We start from the raw sequence: 27,586 nt of genomic DNA, 5'->3' as shown, positions 1-27,586 counted from the left end.
AAACAGATATCTCCGACCTGGATCTTTGTCCACGATCTACTAGTAAAATCTTTTCATAGAAGTTTCATTAGGAATTAGATGATGCCTAGCTCATAGAGGTAGGTTTAAATCTGAACCTAAAATTTGCCAATTACTGCCAGGCAACATGTACAAATTCGCTTATTTCAATGACTGTTTTCCCAGTCACTGTTCTCTTATCCTGACTACCCACTTAAGTCAGCAAGACAACTGAAGCCAGCCCCCCAACCCCCAGTGATTTTCAAATGTCACTTACCTTACCTAGATTTACTGTTTTCTACCCTCGTCATCACATCACGCTGATTCTGCCAAAGCCATTCTCTGTCTTATGACTGTGCAGCGAGAGAGGGATATCACATTGCTTACCGACAGAAATGTCCATGAATATAGTTATTTGATTGTCCCTGCTGCTCAATACCTGTGGCTGTTACTATGTATGCAACCTTTTCAGAACATTTTTAAGGCAAATTATTGACTTTTGCTTGCATGTTCAACCACTCTGCACTGTTATCCTGTGGTCCTGTGATAGTTATGTGTGGCTCCCATCAATTGTTGATACTACAGAAGCAAGATGTGAAAAATGTCATTGCCCAGTATTGCTTAGCAGACACCCAATTTCAATCCTTGGACAACCAGGGTCGGTTAGAGGTGGTTCCTAGCATTGCAGTTGTTTTGCATAGAAACTGGAGTGGTATAGGAAGCAGAAACACATAATTTTATTGTACATTGTCCTCACAAACAATTGCCTTTCATACACATAAAAAAAACGTTAGCACGCATTTGGAAAGCATTCCTATTGAAATCAATGGAAATGGTTGTCCATCGTACTACCCATGAGATGCTGCATGTAGTGTCTCAGCACAGCTCAAGAACTGCAACGTAATAATAAATATTTTTAACCAAGAAGCTATTTCTTTTTAAACGTGGTGTACTAAAACTGCTATGTGTGCAAATTATACCTGAATTTATTGTAGTAAAAATGTGTGTATGTTTTCCTTTGATGCAGGATTACAATTTTTTTCTAGTAGTACTCCATGATTTTTTCACACCACTTCCTGCATGTTGAATCCAATTGACATACCAGGAAGTGACTCTAGCATCCCACAGCATATATTTGTAGCCCCAGCATTTGATAGCCTAACCTTAGTCTACGTAGAACAGCACTGTTTGGAGCAGACTTGAGGCTTCTTTGTTCTTCCCATTACATGCTGGTTTTTTTTTTTTTCTTTTTCCGTAATCTGTGCCAAGATTTTCATTTTTGGAGACAAAATCGGAGACCTCTTTCAGTCTAATCAGATACCTGGGTGGTCGCAGTAAAACGATCATATCTGGATGGATGAGCATAATACCAAAGAAGAGGGCAAATATACTTCTCCCTGAATTTTTTTTTGGATCCTATTTTTATTGCCATTATTCATAATGAATTTGGTCCATTGTACTTTTTTGTTTAGTTTAAACCTTTCTAAGCTACAGCAACATTGTTGGTCAGTCTCATGGCCCAAAGCTTCTATATAAAGAAAAAAAAGTATTTTTTTATCATCCATTGCCTTGACCAGCGACATCACCACGGACATTGTCACAATAATGTCTGACTACAAAATCCAGTGAATTGCTAATTGTGCACTGTTCTGCCCAGAATTTTTTTTTAAGCTGGGTGGGAAGAAGCTGTGGGTGGGTGGTGGCCCCAATTGTGCCCCAACTTTTCAGTAACCAACAATCACCCCAAACAGCCGGGTTGTTGCTGAAATGTTCTGGGTGGTGCACCCAGCTAAAAGAGGGGTGGGGACAACATTGTTGTGCTTCTACACGTTTGTTTGTATATTTCTTCCTTTTGTAATCGAAAACAAAAAAAAATGTCTGTCTCAACCATCATCGCTTGCTGCTACTCTCGCTGCTGTTTTATTTTGTCTGTTCACACTAAGGAAGCATTTCTGCAGCTTTCTGAAATGTAAAAAATCTACAAAATAACATTTTTTTCATTCACAAAGATCCATCAAAATATATTATATGGGAAGTGTTATTCTTGGCTGAAGCATAAAAATATGTATTGTATATTAGGTTGGACTTGTCTATTAAAACATTAAAAGTGGATATTGTTTGAATATGATGTTAGTGCTGCAGATAGCTATACCTCACCATTTGATTACAGTTATGATTGCAAAGAAATCTCTGGAATTGTGAGCACCCATACAACTCCTACCTGCAAACCTACCACCAGACAGATATCCTTTATTAACTATTCCACTGAAAAGAGGCAACTTTATTTACCCTAAAGTGACGTTCATAATCATTCTCAAACCTTTCTAAATCCCACATTGAACTGCTCCAGAATTCTTGGTTTTCCCCTAGCTCCAAATCCTACTTCTCTTCTTACCTGAGTTGAGGTACACTTTAGATCTAGCTTGGAGAGATGCAGTTGTACAAACCCCCAGACATAAAAATATAAAATTATATACTTTTCTGTTGTTTTACTTTGTGTCCTATGTAATTCCGTAACAGGGTAAGTTTTGCAAGTTGTAACAATAATATGGACTAGTTTTTTGCGACTGATAATTATATTGTTCTGTACTGAAAAATTGCAGCAATATGACAACCATATACATAGCATCCATATTTAGAATAGTATTTTGCCCAAAATGAATGGAAAGTCAATAATTATGAACTGCAAAAAGAAAAAAAATAATGAACGAAATATGTGGTTACCACCCAAACAAATGACATTTGAGTATAACTTGGTAAATATAGAACCACCTGCCCAATCACAACTGATTGCCTAAAACTAGGTTCATATAAATGTTCCAAATTAAGTATATAGTTATCAGGTATTATATTGTCAATTGTTTTTATTTATTGTCATCCTACAACTTTGGCTTATTTTGTTCCAGTGATCAAATAAGATCAAACAAGTAGAAAATGAGCTTGCCAGTTTGATCGTATTTTCATTTCATTTTGATTTTGTCAGTTTGGATAATTGCCCTATTCATGGTGAATAAATAGGAGCTCAATATTGGTTAAAATCTACGACTGAGTGCTTTACTGATTAGGTACTTGGCACAGAGCTCATTTCAAATCACCTTCTCATTCCAAGGCATGACTCTGATTACTCAGGCTGTATTTATAACTTTTAACATATTGTGTACATAAAACAAACTCCTAATCCCTTTTTGATTTTGCTTACACTGAAGCGAATGGGACTGCAGTCAGAAAATCTATTTCCTTCTCCTGTACTTTGAAACTGATGAATTGAAATAGTTTTGAAAATAAGTGTGGTTTCTCCCCCAACGAGGGCGAGCGTAATCAAATACACAGATATTCTTCTGATGAATGTCTTAAAATGAAAGCCAAGGAAACGCCCTGCTTGAAGGTAAAGGAGCCTTTAGTCATTTTAAAGGGAATGTTTATGTAAAATGTCCCAAAGCTGACTGATAGGAAATCCATTGGGAATGCAGGACAGTGCATTTTCTGACTAGCTGGGTGGCCTAAGTCTGGGGAGCTGAACCTTAACTCTTCCTGGTGCAGTCTGCAGCGCTGCAACATATTTTTTTTTCTTATATGGAGTTATTCTTCGTTCTGGGAAGACAATGAAAGACCTGCATTAAATCTGGCAGCCTATAGAATGCACAGGAATTTTTTTTTAAAAACTAATCATACTCTGTAAGTAAAAAGAAACACATTTAAACTCTAGTACAGTGAATTGAAAAGGTGCAAATTATTGTGTAAGAGTTATTTTTTTTTAACATTATTAGTACATATTACTTAGATTGCAACAAATACATACAATGTTTAATGTCCATGCTACAGCTTTCTGAGAGAAATTAGAAATTGAGCCAAGTCATGTTTAATAAATAAATAAATTACTATTATTTACACAGTTAAATAATACATTAGGAAATATTTACTCAAATAATGTACAGAGTACAATCCTCTAAAATGTTTACATTGGTAGAAACAACCAATGTCTTTGTAAATAAGAATGCCTCCTTTTCTAAATTTGAACTCTCTATTTTTTAATAGAAAGAACATTTTGTTGTTTTTTTAGGTAGCATGTCATATATCTAGATGTGTTAGCTCATATACTTTGTGTGTGGAAATAGTAAACCAAGAACTTCTTTATTTGCTTTGCCCTGCTGCCACTGAGCTGTGTGACACAAAGAACATTTGTTATTTGTTTGGAATTAGTCTTAGGGTTACTTGGTAAATCTATTTGTGTCATTAAACAAAAGGTTTTCGTTTTTTTTATAAAACTAGTTTTAAATTAAAAGTGTTAAACGTCTGTACCTAAATGTTTAAATACATTTTCTGTTTGAAAATATATAATATTTTGTATAAGCCATGTATCTTTAGATTTGATTTCAATTTTCAGACCTTTTTTCACTTATTTATATTTTAGAAGTCAAAACTAAACACTTTTTTAATATTTTTTTTAATCTTTATTTGGACAGATACTGTTATCACTAGATAAAGTTTTCTTGTACGCATGTATTTCAGTTTAATCTAATCACTGACTTGTACCCCTATCTTTAGTAAAAGTAACATATCCCAGACACATAATTCATATTGTGAAAACTACAGCAGAAAAAAAAACGTATTATAACAGATTTCTGTGGGTTACAGCCCAATGTACACAGGATTATTAAATATGTCCTGCTGTGCTGATTTTTCTGACCTTTGTACATAGTTGGAGAAATGACATTTTAACATATTTGCTCCATTTTTGTTTGATAATTATCTTGATTATTTGCTGTTGCTTTGGGAAACATGGTGCCTGGTCAAACAGCTGTGCATTACAACTCTTTGCTGGATGACATACAAACTCCCAAAACACACAAGCTTTTTTTTTTTTCTTCTGCCAGATCATAGCACTGCAGTCTCTGAGATCCAAAGCTAGCCTCACTGCTTGAAGTATGGTTAGACCTCATTTCAAAGCTCTGTTTGTTGTTTACCATATTGCACTGGGTCATTAGCAGAGACCAGACCTTGAAATAAAAATGAATAGTGAAATTGAGAATACTTTCCAATTCATTCCAACCACCCCCTTACTGTCTTCAATAGAAAATTCCCACGGCCCTTCTGCTTTTTATTTTATAGTGGGACATTGCCACCTGCTGGAATATATATATATTTTAGCTCTCTCAAGTATTGCAACAACATATTATAATTATTAAACAGGATTTATATAGCTTCAACATATTACGCAGCGCTGTACATTAAATAGTGGTTGCAAATGACAAACTAATACAGACAGTGATACAGGAGGAGAGTACCCTGCCCCGAAGAGCTTACAATCTAGTAACATATTGATAGCCAACAAGTAATTGAAGCAAGTAATAAAATAAGTGATTCTTAGGGAATATATAAAGATTGAAAAATGGAAACTGAAATTTGCCACTGAGGCTCATTCTGGTCCGTCCTTGCTTATGGAGTCACCAACCTGGAGCTTACCAGGTTTCTAGCTTTACTTTGTATTCCTTTTGGAATACTTAGAGCTCCCCCATTAGAATCTTACTTTTACCTCTGAAAACTGTTCATCTCAAGGGAAACTTGTAATTCTGATGTATAATTTTTTTTTAGCTGGAATGCCTTGGAAGTTTTAGTGTAGTGTTTGATATAAGAGGTCTTTCAGCAATTTGCAAATTTTAATTTTACCACTTATGAACATGAAGTGACAGGGACCCAATCCAGACATAAGTTTCATGTTCGACAGCCAGTGTCAGGGCAACAATTGCTCAGGCTAACTCTAAATCCAAAGCATTTTTTTTAAATCTACCAATCTAAAGAAAGAGTTCAAGTTGAGAAACTGTTCTGATGAGGGGCCCTTTTGAAAAGTATCATCAATAATGATACGTGCACATATAATGCTTAGGCACTCTATAGTTTGGTTTAGTTCGTGTTGTCGTCTTACTTTGATACACTCTTCTAAAAATCTATTCTCCCAGAGTTTAAAAAGGGGAAACACTCCCTTCATAAGATCCTATCATTACTTTAAGAATACTGTAAATGTTGCATTAATTATAGTGGAGTGTTTAGTTGCTGACTGAATAACATAGACTAAAATAAAATGTAACATTTGACAGAATGGGACTGATTTAATAAAGCTCTCCAAGACTGGGGAAGATACACTTTCATCATAAATCCCAACGCTCACTAAAGGTGCGTACACACTTCCAATTTTTATCGTTCCAATCGAACGACGAACGATCGATTGGGCAAAAAATCGTTCGTAAAAAAGTAACCAACGACGCCGACGAACGAGGAAAGTCGCTGGAAACGAACGACCGGACCGACGGATCGGATTGGACGACGATCGTTGAACATCGTTCGTGTGTACGGTCGTTCGTTGATCGTCCATGTTCAGAGCATGCGTGATGAACGAACGTCCGTTCACTTTCCTGTCGTGCACATAGTTCCTCTATCGCTCAAACGATCGTATCTATTGTGTGTACAATATCTACGAACGATCGTGTCGTTAACGCTATGTGCAGGATCGGTGCTATACGATCGTTCATATATATCGTGCATGAACGTTCGTCGTTCGTTTTCCAACGATAATAATTGGAAGTGTGTACGTAGCTTAAGTTATGAACTTTTCACTTCAGCTTCACAAGAAAAGTAAAGATTAATTTACTCATTACATATTAGTTTTTCTCGTTTTCCCTTCTTTCTTTTAAAATATTATACTGACATTTAAAAACCTGACATTATTTTGAGAGCTGGCTTGTAATGTACAAGATTTTACTGAAATTTTAAATTCATATTAAATTTAAAAGAAGTGGCTTTATTTTAGCAAGCAAGACAGCTTACGGTGTAAATGAAAAAGTCAGCAAGGAGACAGTAGGCATAATAAAGACTACTATTCTAATTCATCAGAATGGCACAATATTGCCTCTGTCATTATCCTATTTAACGAGACTTGCAGCTGACTATCAGGAGTTAATGTGATCCTTGTTTTGTCTTCACTTATTACATGAGCTGGTTGAGTAGGTCCCACCAGAATTGCTCTTGCTGTGTGTCCATACTTCGTAGTGTGTTAAAAGTTCTCAGTGAGGAACATGTCAGCAGTGAGCTATGAAAACATGTATATGTGGGAGGCCTGCTCTCTTGTGTATGATCTCAGCCAGACTCATCTAGACTGTAATCCACATTACTTTCCTCTTGTTGTAGTTCCCAAGATAGGATAAGAACCAAAAAGGCCGGAGTTCTCCTCTCTGCAATTATTGCTTCCATCAAGTTTCATTTACTTAGACAGCATTATGAAGAGTAGTGCTACTTGTTGCACCCTTTACACACGTGTGTACTTATACGTGTATGAAATATATAAATTGATAATGATATAAATCAAATTCCTCTGTGTAAACCTTTTTTTTAAATTTTGTTCAGATGTATTTTGTGAAATAGTTTTTACATCTTTTTGTTGTCTATTTCATTTGCTTATAAAAAAAAAATTCTGTTGTGAAAGAAATGTGTTTAAAGAGCAGCTATCATATTTATCAATGAATAAAATACTGGCTACTAGATTTTCTGGTTCTGTCATACATCTTAAATGAAAAGTGTGACCAGGCTTATATACATTCCTAATGAGCAGTAAATAAGCTTTATAACAAGCTCTCATTGACCTCTAGAGTTGCAGAGACCATGGACAAGTTAATTCGGCAGAACCATTAAGCCATTAACTGTTACATTGTTAAATTAGCATTTTCAGTTTTTATTTCAAATATTAGAAGGCTGAAAGGTATTTAAGTGATTGATATGAGAAGGTAACAGGATAAGCTAAGCTGCTGAGGGAGTATGTTGAGTAACCATAGTGCCTGCAGCTACAAAAGTGCCAGCTTGTTTTGAAGTTTATTAGAATTAGAAATTAGAAAGCTTAAATATTATTAGCATTGCCACAGCTTAATTACTTTACGCTTTTGCTGTGGGAAGCAGATTTACTAAATTTGGGTTGGCAAAGAGCCACTATGCATCCCACTGGAAGCTTTGAATATTATTGTTTAATGTAAAAGCATTTAAAGTGTTTCTTTACATATATGAATTATGGATGACTGGTTCAAGGTGTAAAACACGGTCACCTAGAATTGTCTAAATAAATTACACACACGGGAGATTTATACTGATACCAACTTTGTGTGGCAGCAATGCTTGGTTTTAGCTATCTGCTAGGAGTTTGCATGTTCTTCCTGTGTTTGTGTGCTTTCCCCCATACTTTCTAAAACATTGTTAGGTAATTGACTTCCCAAAAATATCCTTGTAGGCAACACCGCCAAAGTGCAGAATGAGTTGCCAGCTGCTGGGCAAAATACAGACATCTGAGAAAATATAACAAAGAAGTTAAACTAAGAAGAAGAAGAAAAAATTACTTGGCAACCTTCTGATGACATAATACATTTATTTGATGTTAATAAACAGGTCTGTTTCTATGGGGAATTGCGTATAGTCACTGTTTTTATAGCAATTGTGTATATTAATTTTTTAGTAATAAGCCCATTAAATCTGACATTAAATGCATGTCTTATCTGTTTCTAGTAATGTATTGACAAATGTGTTACCATCACACTATGTTACTTTTTTTTATATGATGTTTGATTGTGAATTAATGAGTATCTCTTGGAAGTTTTTACATTTTTTTTTCCTTAAAAAAACCCTTAAAATATTTCAACATAAAACTAGAAAAGATAATGAACTGACCTTCATTGTTAACATCTATTTTGCCCACCTATGTACTTGTTTAGACCTTAAGCAAAAAGAATAGTGGCTGACTTTGGCACATGTGTATTCAATGGGCATTGTATTTTCTATAGCCTGACCACACGCACTTTAGAGGATCTGGTAAACAGTATGCAGGGAGATGGAATACTGCACAATGTAAACACTACCTTACTGCCAGGAAACTAAAATGTCAGGGGGAGCTTTTACCATCCTCAGGTCATCTGTTTGCAGCTGCTATATTTTTTTAAAAGTAAGAATTGCAATTTGAGAAATATAATTATAAATAAAATTTTTGTTTCTAATAGACATCTGATACATTAAAACTTTTGCATATTTTTTAAGGTAATTCATTTTTTTTTGTAGAGGCAAGGTTCCTCACCAAGAACTTGAGACGTTATTTCCTGGAAAGAGTGGTGACTTTAACAGCGAAAAGTTTTCTGCCACCTGGTACCTAATAGATCACCATTCAACAGCAAGGTATGTAATAGACTATTCTGAAAATATTTCCTGTATATTTGTGCCATCCAGAGTTACATATTTACAATTCACCCAAAAATGAATTTGTAGTGCAGTCATGAATGTAACCCAGTGGGCCTTTGTAGGTAATAATTCCTAAGTATTTTTTTGCTCACGTGAAACCTCCCATTGCATTCTTTCTCTCTTATATATAAATAGATATATTTTTTATTTCATAAAAATAAAACATAAAAATTCAATAGGAAACCACTCAACAAGCTGCATTAGTTCCAAAGCAAAGAAATCTCATCAGCAAGTCCCTCAGAAACCTATTGATCTGTTCAGTGGTTTATGTCTTCTATGACACGTTTTTTAATTTAATTATTTTTTTTTTCAGAAGATTTTCTATCCATATCTTACTTTGGGTGTAAGGGGTTCATTTAAAATATCACAGACTAAAAGTCTGTTCATGCAAAATTAGGATTCTGCTATTCACCTCTGTTACTGTGTTTTAAAATCTGATCGGTGTAAGAAAAATAAAACTGATTTAAAGCCTCTTGAATGTAATGCGTTACAAAGCTCAGGCATAGACAAGCTTTTGACTGGTCTAATTGGCTTTTCTTTTGACAGTCAGACCAGATGCCCAAACACTTCATGTATGTATGACGTATTGTCAGGTAGCCCAGCACTAAATTGCTTAATGTCTGTGGCTATTTAAATTAGCCATGCATTGAGACACTGTTTGCACATCTGACATCCAAGATTGGACTGTTATTGGAAGGCTGTGAGGCAGTGATCAGGACCCTTGGTAAATTATAATAATTAGAGTGATAACAGGGTTAGCACTTAAATAGTTGCTGTCAACTTCCACCACCCTCCATCAATGTATGTTGTGCACTAACAGAAAGACATTGTAAAAATCTGTGTTATACAGATTGCTGCTGTTTAATTTAAACCGTTTAATCCTTTCCATACCCATTGTATATATATATTGATTTCTGTTAGTCTGTGTCACTTTCTCAGAATTAAACCCTGGGATTTTTACCTGTCCCCTTTCTGTTATGGATACCTCCATCTTCTCCCTTTTTCTCATGCACATTCTAATCTTCAGCTATCTTGATTGGTCAGGCCAGTCTCTTTCTGCAACAAGGACCTGCTTGATGCCAAATTTATATAGTGGAACTTTAGTTAACTTCATTGTATGCAAAAGTCAGTGTAAGAATAAAGCCAGGAGATATAGGGAGAAAATGGGAACCCTGAGAGAAATGGGGGAAAGAGTAGAATAGATTTATGTGACTTCCATAGGTGGTTATAGACTGATGGTTCCAGTCCTCCTGTTTGTATCCCACATCATTGGCTTCATGATGTATGACTTACTAATTTACATAGATGCAGTGATTTTTTTCTTATGTCCACATCAGAACCATAGTTAAATCTTTAAATATGTTTTAGACCCAGTGTTTTTGAGCTTGTACTCAGAACTATTTCTCTCTAATTGATAGGCTCACTGGGAATCCAAAAACAGCTTTAAATGGGTTGATGTAGTTTGAATGGAGAGCAAATGATCAGAAGGAGGTACCCTTCAAGTCAAACATACTTGTCCAGTGTTTAACCCAGAAATTTTAAGCTGGGTGGGAATTTGTAGGCGGGTGTTGGCCCTTTTATTGTGACCCAACTCTTCAGTAACCACCCACAAACAGCTAGGTGGTTACTGAAAAGTGTCGGGTGGTATGCCCGGCTAAAGGGGCTGGGGAGAACACTGTTGTCAGTGAAGTCTGAAAAAATATTAAAAGTGTCTGAAATGCATGCTTTTATTAGGAAAAAATGTCCACTTTATAATTTTGCGATTCAGGCAGGTGGCTTTTGCAGAACGCGACAAGCGATGCCCTTTAGCAGTAATTGTTTTTACCTGCCTGATAATCGAGCAGCTGTCAAATTTTGTTGAGCTGTGCATGCAGCTGGAGGGTCCAGAAACAAATAAACTCCCACACACCTGCTCTGGAATTTTGTCTTCCCGGCATAGCCAATCAAAATGGCTGACAATTGTCCTCAGGAAGTAAAGAAGAAGAAAGATGGCGGCACCCTGCGGTGGTACAGGGATAGCTGAGTAAACTAGGTTTAGTAGGTTTAGTAAACCATAATTAATAAACTATCATTGGCAATGACAAAGCCTTGCTACAAAACAGTCCAAAATGCACCGGACTGTATTTTGCACTGTTTCATAAAGAGAATTAATAGATTTTGGTTTTTAATATTTATGAACAGTATTCAAAATAAGTCTTTGTTATATTAATAATGGCACTGTTATTTGTTATATTAATAATGGCACTGTTATATGTCATATAATGCTAAAGACTAAATCATTTTTGTGGGGGTATGCAAACCCCTAGAATTGAAAAATATACTTTCTTTGTCCCATGACTGTATGTGATACTCGTATCCCCACTGACAACAAGCCTAACTTCTACTCTCCTACTCTCACTTTATACATTTACTTGTGCAATTTCATATGTAAACATAGCATTTAATACAAGTGCAGTTCTGCTTTGTGTTTTTTGTGGTAAGGTTTAAATTCCCTGAACCCTTTACCAGCTATTTTAAAACTTTACAAGCAATTACCACTCATATGAAAGATTGTTCTGGAATTTGCTATTCGAGTAATCTTTTCCATAACTGAGTGGTGTATTGTGCCATTTTTTATTTCAGAACCATTTTATATCAATTTGTGTTTGTATGTGTGCATATGTAAGAATGTGTGTGTGTACACATGTGCCCACACACACATTAGAAAAGAATTACTCGCTTCAAAATATTCACATTTGTGGCCTAAAATGAAAATACACACACACACACACACACACACACACACACACACACAAAAAATGTTCTTTATGTTTTAATGTAATGCAACATAACTTTCAAGTGAAGTAAAAAATATTAAAAGTTCAGAAAAAAAAAAACAAAATCCCTGGGATGAATAAAGTAATTCCCCCCTTCCCATTTTAATACGTTGTGGAACCATCTTTAGCTTTAATTACAGCCTTGTGCCCATTGGGATATTTCTATATACAAACTTTGCGTAGCTTAGGGTGTAATAGAAGGGGGATTTTTTTATACCTAATTAAGTTTACATTTTTTTTGTTCCTTTATGTATCTCACCTTTATTAGTGATTCTGTTTTTGTATTTTTGTTTTTATGAACTGTTGCTATTATATGTTTAACATGGTTGTTACAAGTCCGTGTTTCTTGACCAGGGTTCCGTGGAACCCAAGAGCTCATCTAGAGTTTGCTTGCGTTTCCTTGAGCAACGAGTTTGTGACTCTCGGGTCAGTTTAACTGGCACCAATGATCTTTCTTGCTATCTGTTAGGGTGACATTCATCCCAATGGCTAGCAATGTAAGAGACATTTTCCCAAAGACAATCACACTAATGCACTGTGAGCTGTGCATATAATTATTATATCAAAGGTTCATTGAAGATCTGAAAGTTATTTCAAGGGTTCCCCCATGTAAAAAGGTTGGGAAACACTGTTACAAGTTGTATTTAGTAAAATTACAATATTTATATTCTGAACGAATTGATTATTTTACAGCTATTGTGTATATATTTGTTTTATTACTTTACCTTAGTTTCATGTTTCCTAAAATGTGAAACTTATAACTGCAGGTAGACGTTATTAAGAACTACAGCACAGAGACACTAGTTAAAAAAAATAAATAAATAACATTCACATTATTCTACCTTTCATCTAATTTTGGACTGGACATCTCAACAATGTGGGTTAGGGTACGGCTTAAATATTTTTAAATTTAAATTAGAATATTGTGACCCCTGCAGTTATTGGCCACTCGCTGTTACAGATATAATAATGTGTGTGAGTGAGATACAATGGTTATAAACATACATTCTAGTAAACCTGAACATTATGGTATGTTTTTTTCTTGTATTTTTCTTCATGTATTTTTATGTAACAAATCCTAGTTCACATATGACGTTCTTTTCTTTTTAGCTTTTAAAAAATAAATGTATTAATAGAACCCCAAGAATTATAATATGATAAAACCTGCTTTAAATCCTAACCCCCAGAATAGCCTTGCTCAGCATATGGAGTTGTTATTAATACCTTCTGTTTATGGATAAAGCTCATGCAATGTATTTTTACTTTTGACATCTGTTTTACAGCTGTGCCTATCACCTTTTCACTCTCATGCCCTGAACTTAACCCGGGGAGAGTGAAGCTAAAGGTATTCTTGGGCATTCATGTTTTGGTTTGCTTGCAGCATGTTTTTTCCTTTTAGGAAATGTCCAGCTTCTCAACACAAAATCTGCTTTCCTGATTTTAAATTTGTATTTTCAGGAACAATTGATGTACCTCTGCACCTTACACATTACAATAGAACACTTCAGCGTTATATTGTACTTAATTTTGCTTTTGTTTTTTTACTAGTCAGTGCCACTCAGTTTCACTTATATACTTCCTTCACACAAATCCTCTGTATTTTTTTTATACATATCTAACTACTACATTTTGCTCTATCTCAAAGGCAAAATGTTGTATTTCTGGTGCTGAAATGAAATTAAAACATTTAATTATAAAATGTGGTCATTCATTATGCTTCATAAATAAATTAGACATAAATTAGTTATATAATTAAAGTGGACCTGTAATTATAAACATATTTTTGCTCGGGTCTCTCCACACTTACTGTAAATAATAATCCTGGACACCTACAGCACACCCACGCCTTTTACTGTGTTCGCCTCAATCCAGGCTGTGTACAGTACTTTACATATTCTTGCATACTGCACTGGATTTTGTGGGTTTTGCTTTTTGTGTTGTTATTTTAATCGTTGTATAGACTGTTCAATAAAAAAACTGTGCCCATATACATCCAGGAAAGTCCACAAAGTGGGTGTTTTGCAGCTGCTGCAACTGCCATTCTAGAAACTACTGATGTGTGTGGTGTAGGGTGTGTGGGTCCTTGGCGAAAAAATTCAATTTATAAATGTATTATGATTCCTATTATAGTATACATTCTGCTACTTTGCAATTACTTGGCAAAGCATATACTATATACCCAAAATGAATAGTATTACGGTACTTCTGAATAAAAGTTTTTGACTTCAGTCAATAGAAACTTCTTAATCTACATGAAGCTTCCCTACTAGGATTTTTAATGCACTAAATTATGTGAACCAACCCTCTGAATTTTTAGGTTCGAGTGTTTACAGTAAATAGTTCTGTTAATGCTATAAAGTACAAAGATATATTAGACAAATATGCAGTACCATTCTAGAAAAATGTTAGGGAAGACCAGATTCTTTTCCAGCATGACTGTTTTTCTGCATAAAACAAACTCAGGTCCACAAATACTTGGTTTAATGAATTAGGTGTTCTCTGAATTCATGTGGCATTCACAGAACCCTGCCCTCAATCCCACTAAACACCTTAGGGGTTAAAAAAAATTCTGATTGCAGACCAAGTCTTCTCATCCAACATCAGTACCTAAACTTACAAATGATCTTTTTGTTGATCAGGCACAACTTACCACAGACACACCCTAAAACCTTAAGAAGAACCCTTCCAGAAAAGTGAAGGCTTATACTGATGCAGATTGGGGATGGGGGCCTACATGGGGGCCTAAATGTCTATATTATTTTATCCCTCCAGGTAATAGATTTTGCTGACATATAAATTGAATTTGGTTGTAGTGACAAATATTGTATTTTTTTTCCTTTTAGTTTTGAGCAGCTGAAAATTGCAGCCAATAACTTGAGAAAGCAAGCAAGCAAGAAAAATGAGGGGAATGTTGCCTATGTGAAAGGAGGTCTTAGCACATTCTTTGAGGCACAAGATGCACTGGCAGGTAAGATTGTTCAGTTAAGTTCTTTTATCTGGAACTAATAATATACTCTGGACACACAAAAATATGAAATATTTGTATGAGTATTCATTTCTTTTATTACTTGAGTTTCAGTATTTATACGCACAAACTCTCCCAACAGAAATACCCCATGATTAATTTTATCACAAGGGCTGAATATTAGACACATATCTAGATAGCCACAACCTATTTATAAATTAATTCTCAACATTTGTTCTTCAGTTTACCGCCTAAGCATTGCATTGTCTGAAAAATTTGGAACGCAGTTTAAGACTTTTCCCCTTTTATTCTTAAGCATGTGCATTCTCTTTGATCTATTTAAAGTCACATTTTAAACTGTTGTAGAAAAAAGTGTAACCAACAGAGGGGGAATTCACAATAATAATGCTGAATTGTAGACTAACAACTACAGATGAGAAACGCAGGGCCACCTGGAGTCGTGATTTTTCTCTTGTAATTTAAATAATAAAACTAGGTCTTGTCCTACCCCTAGCCTGTGACTATGCAGTAAAATAGAAGCAGCAGACTGATGATCCCTTCACTCTGTCTCTCACTGCTATCTCCTTTTATCAGCACACATGTATAGTATTTGAGCACAACTGACTGGCTACTTGTGCTGCTTCCCCCTAATCTAAGCTTCCCTTAAGCTGCGTACACACGGCAAATTTTTCTCGCCCGATAATCGGTATCGGCCAATTATCGGGCGAAAATCTGCCGTGTGTACAGTCGGTCGTCGTCCATCGTCCGACGACCGTCCTGGCGGATCCATGGACGATGGACGACGACCGATCCTAATGAAAGGGAAGGGGAGAGCGCGCAGCAGGGTGCCGCTCCGTCGCTCTCCCCCTCCCCTCTCCATAGAGCATGAACGGTGCTGTATGTACAGCATCGTTCATGCATCGTGCAGTCTTTTCTCGTTGGAAAGGATCGTGAAAGATCCTTTCCAACGAGAAAAATTGCAGGTGTGTACGCAGCTTTATACAGGGGAATGCAATAGGCTGATGCCAAATCAGATTCAGATATATAACGCCAGCTCCTTTTAAAAATAAATGTAATGATCGTTTAATGAACATATACAGTTTAATGATTCACAAGTAAATACATGAAAAACACTATTCTATATAGAACCTGAATCACTAAAACTTTACAAAAGAATATTAACCTCCACTTTTGTAGATGATGCAGTTAGTTATACCCAATCAGGGTTAGCTTTAATAATGTGTAAAAATCAAATCAACACTCCCTTGTCACCATATGTATACATACTCACTACAATATAATGAACATCAAAAAATTATTATACCTGATCAAACATGAATTAAATATACAAATGTATTTATAAAACATTTAACTACATACAATAAAATACAAATCAATCAATTGTGCATGTGTCAAATGTTTGCAATACGTGTTCTGTTTGTATTTCAATCCTCTTACAAACAAAGTGCTTACACCACAAATCATACCTCATTTGGAGATTGGACAGTCTCCCCTCATTTCATTGCCTCCTTACTACAGACAGGCAAGGTGTGATTGTATGATAGCATTTATTAGGCCTCAGTATTCCTGATACCAAAGTTCAATAATCAGATGTCATACTCCCTTCATAATGTATAAGGAATGCCCTATCTAGAAACAAAGGAGGCTTATTAGTGTAGTATATTTTAATATTACAACTTCTAAAACTGTTTAAAAACTGCTGTCATTACTATAGTCTGATTCAAGTTAACTTTTGTAGTCATCCTTTCCAACTAAAATCTTGACCCCTACATCATAGACTATGTAGAACTTTACTTTTAGCTAATAATTCTGTTCTCCTATATTGCAGCTCCACTATCCACCCATATGTGCTCATGCATTGTTTATTCTTATCTACAATCCTCTATCTGTTAGCATTCTATAAAGCGGCGTACACACATGCAATAATTATCGTTAGAAAGGAACAACTAACGACTGTCCGATAATCGTTAACAAAAAAAAGTGCACAACGAGGCCAATGAACGAGGATTGTCGCTGGAAACAAACGACCGGCGGATCTGATTGGTCGACGATTGTTCGCAATCTATTGTGTGTACTGTCGTTCAGTGATTGTGGATTGTTCTGTGATACACTTTCCCCTTTACATGCCACTTCCTGTATTGTTCAAACGATCGTATCTAGGGTGTGTACATTATTGGTGGATTATATTTGATCCATCATATCGTTACAGTATATACAGAATTGTGCACAATACGATCGTTCAATTGTTGCAATCATTGATCTGTTGTTATTCGTTAGTTTTCTAAAGACAATTATTGCACGTGTGTACCTAGCTTCACATATGCCAAAGTAGATAATGATGCTTGTAGCAGATGAATTGAAAATATTCTATGCAGTATTTACAATACCTCCTACTTTGTGCATCCCATTCTGTTTTGCATTTTATAATGCATTCCTCTGCCCATACATCACTACGTGGAAATACATGAAATATCTTGTACTGTGGCTACCTCTAATTACTAAGCAGCCACTCCCAATTATAAAGCAAGGGCAGGTTTGTGGCTAGGTAATTAAAGGCAGACACTTTGCATAGTGAAGTGGACTTACATTTCAATGTTTACACATATTCTCCCAAATATGATGTGTATATTTATATATATTTTGTATATCTTATGCAGGATACTTGCAGTGTGCATATACAAGGAAATGTAACTCTAGTTAAGTAAGTGGGGTGTGTTTTAATCTTACCCTCGCATTAATTCCTTTTTCTATATAGCTGAACATAAACAAAGTCACTGTCAGCCTGACAACCCAGCTTAAAGACATTGAGACAAGGTACATCTGATAAGGCCATGTTATTTGCCAGGAAATTAAACCAGTACTCTAGATAGCTGACCAACCTGACCTTTCTACTTTCTATGTAAACATGTCTAAATTCCAGGAGAAAATTGACTTTATTACAAACCAACTGTTGTTCCACAAGAAGATTGCAACCAGGGTTGCTCTGTAGGTTTTTTTTATCTTGTAGTCACAACATTTTGAGACAGTACACCTCAATGTTTCTCCGTAAGTGTTACATTTTTGCATTTTAATAAATAAATACTAAACTACTTAGATGATGTATATGATTTTTGTGTAAAGTGTAGGTACAAATGATTAAATATCTAATATTTCTCAAAATTAATATTTCTAATTTATGTAATATCAACACCTTCTACAGCTATACAGGAGGGGGTATAAAGTAATACAAGGAATACATTTTTTTTTTTTTTAGTGAGACCACAGAAACGTTTTTCACTTTACTTCAGTTTAGCCCTGTTTATAAGCTTAGCCCAGAGAAGAAAGTTCATTTGTGGATGTAGTAAGCGATAAGTGTTTCTAATTCCATTTAGTGATTTGCATTACAGAATTGTATGTTCCACCCATTGCAGTGCCACCCAAGGGCCCAAACGTTATAGCCCTCATTATTGTTTTTTTCCCTAAATTCTTTGGAATTTACATTCAGGAAAGTTATCCTTACATTTTTTTATTTTACTTGTCTTATGTTGCTTTACTACTTTATTATATACACATTTTTATAATATTTATTATATAAAAATATTTTATTTATATTTATTATACCTATCTTGAGTTGCTGATACTTAAATAAAAAAGTGAATATATTTAAAAAAAAAAAAAAAAACATAAAAAATGCCACTTGACCTCTAATTAAATTTAGGTTTGAAATTACTTTTTGTTAACAACCATCCTATTTTTTGTTATTGCCACAAAGGTCTGTATACGATTTCTGTTTTTCCTTTTTTAATATTTGCCTTACCTCCTAACACTTTTTTCATTCTTTTACACTCCATGCTACTGCTATGCATGGCTTTCCATTCCTTTCCATCCATCTCACTTAAAACTCCTTTTTCAAATGTATTTTAATAAGCAGTGATTCAGCCACAAAGCTGGATCTGTTGCACTAAGGCCCTGGACACCATCCAGAAATACAAATCTTGGAAGGAAAAACCACCCCAAAAGATAAATATTTCTTTTCTTCTTGTCTTTTTGCTGCTGTTCTTATGTAGACACCATTTTTCTCTTGCCCGCATGCCTGTTTTGTTGCCTCAAGTCTGGTTTCCTGTGAAAATGCCTTATGAGATGTCCTCTGTTCCTTTTTAATGGTGACCACTTTCCTAAAAGTGATCAGTTGATTGGAGCAATTATTATTAATATTTGAATCTGGCAAAAATGAAACCTATAGGAATATATTAAAAAATATATACTCCGTAAAATTAAAAACTGCTGCATCAATGAGGAGCTTATGTAAATCAAACCTCAACAGCTTCTAACATTGGGTCTGATTTATTAAAGCTCTCCAAGGCTGGAAAGGATACACTTTTATCAGTGAAGCTAGGTGATCCAGCAAACCTGGAATAGATCAGGTCCAGGACTGATAACATTTACTAACAAATAGCAAATGATTTTAAATAAATCCAACCCAGCTACACCGAAAGTGTATTTTTTGCAGCCTTGGAAAGCTTTATTACATAAGACCCATTGTGTCTTCAGCTGGTCTTTGATGCCTGTTTTAAAGATCATGTATTGTGTAAGATTATATAAATACTTTTGCCTGAGCACAGGTTCACTTTAAAATACTAGTTTGAGACCAGTTTGTAACACTTTAGAGGTTTAGTCCTATTACTTTGCGTAAAAGAACAAACTAAAGGAAGCAAAGTGTGTGTATAAAAAAAACGGGGTCCAAGGGAACATGCCGCTTACATTGGATATTGTTTGCACTAATGTGAAGCAGTAATGCAAGTTTATGCTGTCTTGTCCGGATTTTTTGCAATCACATACAGACACCATTCTCCTAAAGTGCAACTAAAGTCCCACTTTGAGCAATTGGCGATCAAGCAGTTTTTTAATGCAGAAAGGAACAGACGACGTCCCTTCCACAATAACTATTCTTACCTGCACATGCAAAGATGGTAATGCTTGGAAGAGAAGCATGCTTCTATTTAGTGGGATTTTTTTTTTTTAATATATCTTCTTTTTATTTTAGTACCTGCAACTTAAGATGAGTATAATAAATATTATAAAGTAAAATATCTATATTATAATAATATTAAAAAAATTAAAGCTAAACCCAGTAAAAGCTAAACTGGATGTTAAATATTTTTACTGTGAGCGTCAGTATATCAGTACTCACACACACCTATATATGATCTAGCACAGCCAACTAGCACAATTTCATACAGGCTTCTTGTTGCAAAGCCAAAATCATATTACCTGCCATTACTATAAATATTGTAATGTTTATTTAATGCAGTGATTTTCAACCACTGTTCCGTGGCACACTAGTGTGCCGTGAGAGATCTTCAGGTGTACCGTGGGAAATTATCCAATTATCATTGTCGAGTGCCTGTGCTGTAGTGACTGGCAGAGTAATGTAATACTCTTCCATGTCAGTGGGTGGCAGTAGGTAGCTCAAGCGCCTTGTTTATTTTTAGAGGCGAGAATTAGCTACAAAGTGTAATTTTGTAACACTTTTGATTTGTGGTGTGCCGCAGGATTTTTTTAATGTAAAAAATGTGCCGTGGCTCAAAAAAGGTTGAAAAACACTGATTTAATGTACCCCATTTTTAACAGAGAATTTAGATGCTTTAATAGTCTTGTTCTCTGCATGAAATTCCTTAATATAAGGAAGGTGGGAGAAAGAAAGGCTTCTTTGATGAGGGAATTGTTATTTGTAAATGCTGCTTCAGTAGTCCAATCAAAAGCTTTACTGTAGCTAGCGTTCATTTTTTCAATTTAACGTATATTCAGTCATTTGTAGTATCAACACCCCTAAGTCTAGCAACAGTATTCCCTTTTAGCAAATACTCATTTTTTATAGAAAAATTTGAAGTAGCTGCCACATTAGTGACTTTAGCAGTGTGTGATCTATTTATTTTTATGGCAGTTTCCCTGAAATGAATTAAACTGCAAACATCAGCAAGATTATATAATTACATCTTAGTTAAAATGATGGATGATAACATTTCTTAAGGGACTTAACAGAAAAACCTGTAAATGGCAAATTAATGATTTTACAATTTTACAATTAAAGGATATCTGGATTTTCTCTCTTATCAAGAAGTTTCCTCTTTGTGGTTTTCACACTTAAATAATGTTTTGTTAAACCGATTTCTACCTTTAAAATAGTACATTTTATGTTTAATTTACATTACCTGCTAGGATTATGTAATTGCTTGAATGTGAAAATGGCAAAACTGATGCTGTTGCTCTTATTGAATATCTGAATTTTACCTTCATTTAAAAACAAAAGCAATCTCAAGAAAAAAAAAAGGATGCAATCTTTTTAAAGTTTGTATTAGTATTGTAGTGTAAAGTCAAACCTTTATTTCTCTTGTTCTTTTTAATTAAAATTGGTGAGCATATCCTTTTACTTAAGTAGTACAATTAGGTGAAAGTCTGTTAAGCATTATGAATGATCCCCAATAAAATTATTAGCTATTCTTGAATTAGAATTAGGAGAGTTATTAAAGCTCTCCAAGACTGGAGAAGATAAATTATCATTAGTGAACCTGGGTGATCCAACAAACCTGAAATGGATTTGTTTAAATCATTTGCTATTATTATTTGGCAATTTTATTCAATCATGGGACAGATCCATTCCAATTTTCTGGATAACTTAGGCTCTCCCATTATAATTTATCCTCTCCAGTCTTGGGGAACTTTACTAAATTGGGCCCTTTGTGTTCATTAAAATGAATCTGTGTTTTAGTTAAATCCACTTTAAATTGAAACACCTATAGCCAGCTTAACCAGTAGTGGTCTTGGTCTTGGCCATAGGGCACCATGTTTGACAAAAAACAAACCGCACATCAGACAAAAACCTCTTACCAACTGTCAAGCATGTCGGTGGAGAGGTGATACAATGCGCCTATTTTGCAGCTGACCGTGAACTCCTTTGTGTACCAAATGGTGGTTTCCAGTATGAAAATTGGGCTTGTTCACTAATTTAAACTTTGTAGCTTACCCTCCTTGGTACTTTGCATGCTTTACTTTTTCTTTGCTGAATAGGATATGTTTCATGTTACTGCTGTAATGCACAAATGTTTGTAATTATTCCTTGTGTTGATTTGCTGATTGTGAAGCTATTTATCTTACATTGAACACTTTGCATATGATTGATGTATGTGATGACATAAAAAGCTAATGTTTAGGAAAAATACATTGTATGTCAAAATAAACTTGAAGTTTCGGTGCGTCCTTTTTCCTAGGATCTACGCTTTTATGTCACTGGCAGAATTTTAAAAATAGGAGTTTCGTAAATCCACAAAAAGCAGAACTGGTGTGGTCAGCATGTCATGGATGTGACAGCTCATTAAGTTTAACTGATGCATATAGAGGAGAAAGCGTGGTGCATGTTGGGTAGTTGATGATGTACTAGAATTTATCCCATGGAAGACATGACTACTGTTTTATAGAGCAGACTGAAGCCTCTTTAATATATATTTAGATTTCTTGACGTCTTGGCAGAAAGGTGCCCCGTCTGAGACAACCAAACTGAGATACAGCGCTAGTATGTGGCTGGACACTGCAGATTTGTTATGGGGGAGTTTTTGCCTTTTCATTAACTTAGCATTCATCTAAGCACTAAATTACTTTATATTGGGGAAAAAACAGCAGTTCTCTCAAAATATCAATAACAGTCGATCGCCAATTTTTTAGAACTGGTGAGCAGATAATGGCTGCCACTACCTGGTGGTGATGAACTCAAGTCTTTGGATCGCTTTAGGTTGGAAGGGATGAACAATAAAGATAAAGTGAAGTTTCAGCCAAAACCTAATTTTTTTTAGTTTTGGATAGAGTGAGAGGGGAGAAAGAATCTCCCCTTGATCCCTGTAAGTGAAATTTCTCTTTGTTCCTGTCCCCAGGGGCCCAATAAGAATAGAAAATTTTCCCAAGCAAGGAAAAATCTGATCTTTTTTGAGGTTTTTACCAAAGCAAGTGTTTACACTCTAAACCAGTGGTCGCCAACCTTTTGAAACTCACAAACCACTAAACTTACGGACTCCGGACCATGCATGCGCGGGTAGCCACATGTCACTCAAAGGGGAAGAAACTTCCCCCAAAATTATGTTATGATGCCAGAACCCACCCACTCTACCATCGCAGGTCTGAGCCTGCAATGGGAGAGTTGGTGGATTGTGTCCAGTGGACACAACCTGCCCACCGCCCTGAGACTGCGATTCATACAGGGGACATGGTCTGTGGCTCTGGCCGGTGCACCCCCCAAGCACGGTTTTTCTGACCCTGCTGGGGGATGCACCGGCCAGATCCGCAGACCACCAACATTTGCACGCAGACCACCGGTTGGCGACCGCTGCTCTAAACGTCCCCCTTTACTGGTGTTCCAGTGACAACAGTAAAATTTTGCAACTTTTTACAATTATGACCCCCTCAGGTCAGTGGACACATAACACGGCACTTACTATATGTGTCCTCAAACAAAGAAGTGTTTCAGTTGAGAACACAAGAAGTGTGGGTTAGGTTTATGCAAGGCTATAACCCTTCCCCACTCCAAATTGCATATATATTCAGATATTTGCATGTAACTGCAAAACTTTAAGTGAAAAATGTATAATTCTTTTGTTGCAAAGCCATTTTTTCAGGTTCTTTATACCTAAATTATGAAAATTAGTTTTTGTATCTCTGTACTGGAAAGCATTTGAATGAATTCTGTCCTTTCAAGTTTTGCTGACTTTTTATAAAAACAAATTTTATGTAGGCTTTGACCTTAACATTTTTATTTAAGTGGCTTAGGTATAAATGATGTAAGGTCCTGCTGTTTTGTGAACTGGTAAATGTAACTTGTGTGCTTTTTCTGATGACCATTTATTTTCCAGCAATCCATCAAAAATTGGAATCGGATGGTACGGAAAAAGTAGAAGGTTCAATGACGCAAAAATTGGAAAAGGTTCTGAAAAGTAAGTTCTATATTCCCTTAAAAAATCTATTAACAGCTAAACGGCTTGCTTTCATTCCACTCATGCTAACGCGATCACACTTATTTCCAAATCTACATCCACTTAGTACACAGTGACTCAAGCTCATTATGCAAAGAAAATGTAAGATTTGGTGATGGAGTATCTGACTTATCTTCCGTTTCCTAAATATTTAAATAAACTTGAGGCCAATGTTTCAAATATTTTAAATAAAATACACAGGAATACAAAATCTTATGAAGAGAAATGAAGTGCAGTCATCTTCGTGTTTTTTTTAAATATTTTAAATTACACCATAATCTAGTGCAATAAATGTAGGGTCCTCCAAAATCATTTCTTCATTTTATCAGAGCTCAGACTTTATATGTATTTAAAGCATGTCTCCAGTTGGTCATGCTAAAATAAACACCATTTACTTGGTGTTTATATACTTGGAAACGTCAGCAAATTTGGAAACTTTTCAGCAACATTTTACTTTATATTCAAAAGGAAAGAAAAAACTAAGGCACAACTTCTCACCCTTGTACTAGCCCCAATGTCTATTTTACACTTTAAAAAATGGTATTACCTTTTCCAGATGTCTTAAGGCCAGTCATGTGATGTTCAGGTTCCTCTTTTTTCCTTAATATTCTTCTAGTGGTGGGGGTGCTCAATAATGCAAAGAGCTGTGCTGAGGTTATTGTGTTATCACCACTGTTTGCATCAACAAACGTAAATACAGGGTACTCCTTATTAATACCCCCTCTGGTCAGTGGATACATAACACGGCACTTACTATATGTGTCCCCAAACAAAGAAGTGTTTCAGTTGAGAATGGATTTAATGTGCTTAAATAAATTTAAACTTTGCAGAAAGGTGTGATATGCTAGGCTTTTTTTTAATGGCAGTGAGTAATAAATAGTATGCAGCTATTAAGGAAATGGTTTTTGAGCACTTTGACAGCTGTAACATCTCTTGGTCTAATTGCTAGGCAGTTGTGCATTTTCCGGTGTGGTGTAAGAGTTTCTTCTGTATTCTAGCACTTTTCTTACCCTTACATTTCTAGCTGTTAAATGAAACGTTGGCTTCACACAAGTGAATGCTTTAGTTTTTACTTTAGAGCTGTAAAATTCCTGCCGTGTTTTAGTGTTATTTGTATTAAACAATTATTTTAGCTCAGCTGTGTTCAGATTCGCCGGGCCACCCACAGTGCTGAAGAGAGTATATGGCACGCAAGCCACCCAGAGAGGCTGATGTCATTTTTTTCATCTTTGCTTAAAGTATGGTCACTAGACCAGATAATGCAGGGACTTTCTGCTAACTGTGATCAAAAAGGCCCAAAATACTTCCAGTTTTCATCCTATTTTCTTTTGGGTAATGAAATAATTAGGATAATTTACAGTGAGAAAAATTGAGCTATTTACTAGTTATATAAATGCCTGCTTGATCACAATAGAGTATTTGTAACCTTAGATGGAGTGTTTCTTAGACCAGAATACCTGAGTTGTCAGTATTCATAATACACTGAAAGTGTAAAGTAAAAAACATGTTATTTAAAGAACCCCTGTGGAATTGGGAGTTGTGAAATCAAGAGCTCTTGAAATCCCATGAACCCTCTTTGGAGTCTAGTTCTAAAGCATTGAACCTAAGATTCATTGAAACATTCCCTGGTGGAGAATCGTCCAGGTCCATTTGTTTCAATAGCTGTAAATGATTTTCCACCAGGGAATTTTTTGTGAATATCAGATTCGCTGCTATTATAAATAGATCTCTTGAACTGTATCTAAAGCTAAGATACAACAGGTCTTCTTTTTTTTTTTTTTAAAAAAAGGAACAAATGGATTTTTTTTATAGAAGGACAACTACTGTAATAGGAAGTTTAAAACCTGGCAATATTTTCTTTGTTTCAGCTCTTTACTTTATGTGATGCTAATTAATAGCCTTATTTTCTGTTATCAGGTGCAAGTACAACGGCAGATACTCTGTTTCAAGAAGTACTTGGCAGAAAGGATAAAGCTGATTCCACTCGCAATGCACTTAATGTTCTCCAACGATTCAAGTTTTTGTTCAACCTCCCACTGAACATTGAAAAAAATATTCAAAAGGTGAGTCCGGACAAATTTTTGTATTATATCCCTGTTTAATGTACAGCGCTGCGTAATATGTTGGCGTTATATAAAACCTGTTTATTAATGATAAAAATAATAATCATACTTGGATACACAGAGGATAAAGAAAAGAATCGCCTGAAATAAAGACACACATACAAAGTGAAAGATAGAAATAATTGCAAAATAATTAGTAAACTGAATTTGAGATGGGTAAAGGATCACCACCCTCATACAAATATTGTAAACTCGGTCAGGTGTAACTATTCACCTCCATTACACACCAAGTTAACTAATTGGCTTCTGTGATCAACTGGTAATCATTTTAGTTAGTTTTACATAAAATAGGTTTTTCTGATGCATTCCAGTTCTTGTTAGTGCAACCAAAAACAAACCGACAACCGAAAACAATCAACAATGGGTGGCAAGGCACTCTCAAAAGATCTCAGAGTTAAAGTTGTGGACAAGCACAAGTCGAGAGATAAAAAAAAATGCTCTCAACATCAAATGGTACATATGGTGAATAGCCTATGCATCTCAGCACCCAAAGAACATTATACATACAGTAGAGCATGGAGGTGGAAGCATCCCATACAGGAGCATTTGTCAGGAATAAAAGATAAAGTGATGGGGCAAAATCCTTGAGTAAATCTCCTGTTGTCTACCAAAAAGTTGTCAATGGGAGCAAAGTTTACTATCCAATATGACTTTGACCTAAAGCACACAGCAAAACTGACCACACGGTTGCTGAAGTAGAGAAATGTCCTTGCATGGCCTAGTCAGAGCCCAGAATTGACATCTTTGGAATAACTTAAATATTCCAGTCAACAGCAGTCACACTCCAATTGGACTTAGCTTAACAGTTCTGTAAAAGGAAAATGGGGAAGTATCCCAAACAGACACAAGCCTGTAGCTAGAACAAAAGGTGATTCCTCAAAGTACTGATACAGGGAGGTAATACTTTTTATTTCCCAGTGATTCTATCTTTTTCTGAGGTTGCTTTTGTATGGTTTGCTTGGAAATCTTATACAGCTAGATTTTTCCTATATCTTCATTTCTTTCTGCAAAGCGACAAAATGTGAATATTTTGAAGGCGGTGATTCTTTTCTAGACTACTTGTATGTTATGGCTAACTTGCACCTGTCCTAAATCACAACACCCCTAGCTTACTACATTTGCAAATAATGAAAAGTGGAAGATTATAAGGGATGTACCTTTATGAAATTATATGTTGTTTTTGGCTATAGTTGAGGCCCAATCCTTTTTCTAAAGCAACTCCCCATTTTTCCTATGAAGTACCTGTTGTACTCCTCTCCCATCTGGCTATAAACACACTTTTATCTCTGGTCAAGCCAGCTTGACAGCTGATAAGCAGATTTGAAGTGCAAGTCTTATAGGAGCATAAATATATGTAACACACTTGCCAGGCTGTCATAGCGCATGTGTCTTGGATGTCATAAT

The 27,586-nt window shown here is 35.5% G+C and overlaps 1 protein-coding gene across 1 annotated transcript in view; it reads left to right on the top strand.

The window, feature by feature from the left end:
- The window catches only part of EXOC2 (exocyst complex component 2), an 84,778-nt gene that overhangs the window by 9,835 nt on the left and 47,357 nt on the right, over window positions 1–27,586 (top strand). Inside the window, exons 4-7 of the mRNA XM_072411789.1 lie at window positions 9,085–9,198; window positions 14,921–15,045; window positions 23,940–24,020; window positions 25,977–26,122. Coding sequence (XP_072267890.1) covers window positions 9,085–9,198; window positions 14,921–15,045; window positions 23,940–24,020; window positions 25,977–26,122 — 466 coding nt within the window. The remainder of the gene's footprint in view (window positions 1–9,084; window positions 9,199–14,920; window positions 15,046–23,939; window positions 24,021–25,976; window positions 26,123–27,586) is intronic.

The sequence above is a fragment of the Pyxicephalus adspersus genome, chromosome 5, assembly GCF_032062135.1.
Source record: "Pyxicephalus adspersus chromosome 5, UCB_Pads_2.0, whole genome shotgun sequence".
In the NCBI taxonomy this organism is placed as follows: Eukaryota; Metazoa; Chordata; class Amphibia; order Anura; family Pyxicephalidae; genus Pyxicephalus; species Pyxicephalus adspersus.
The sequence above is the reverse complement of the archived record's forward strand: the minus strand, read 5'-3'. Positions and strand labels throughout refer to the sequence as shown.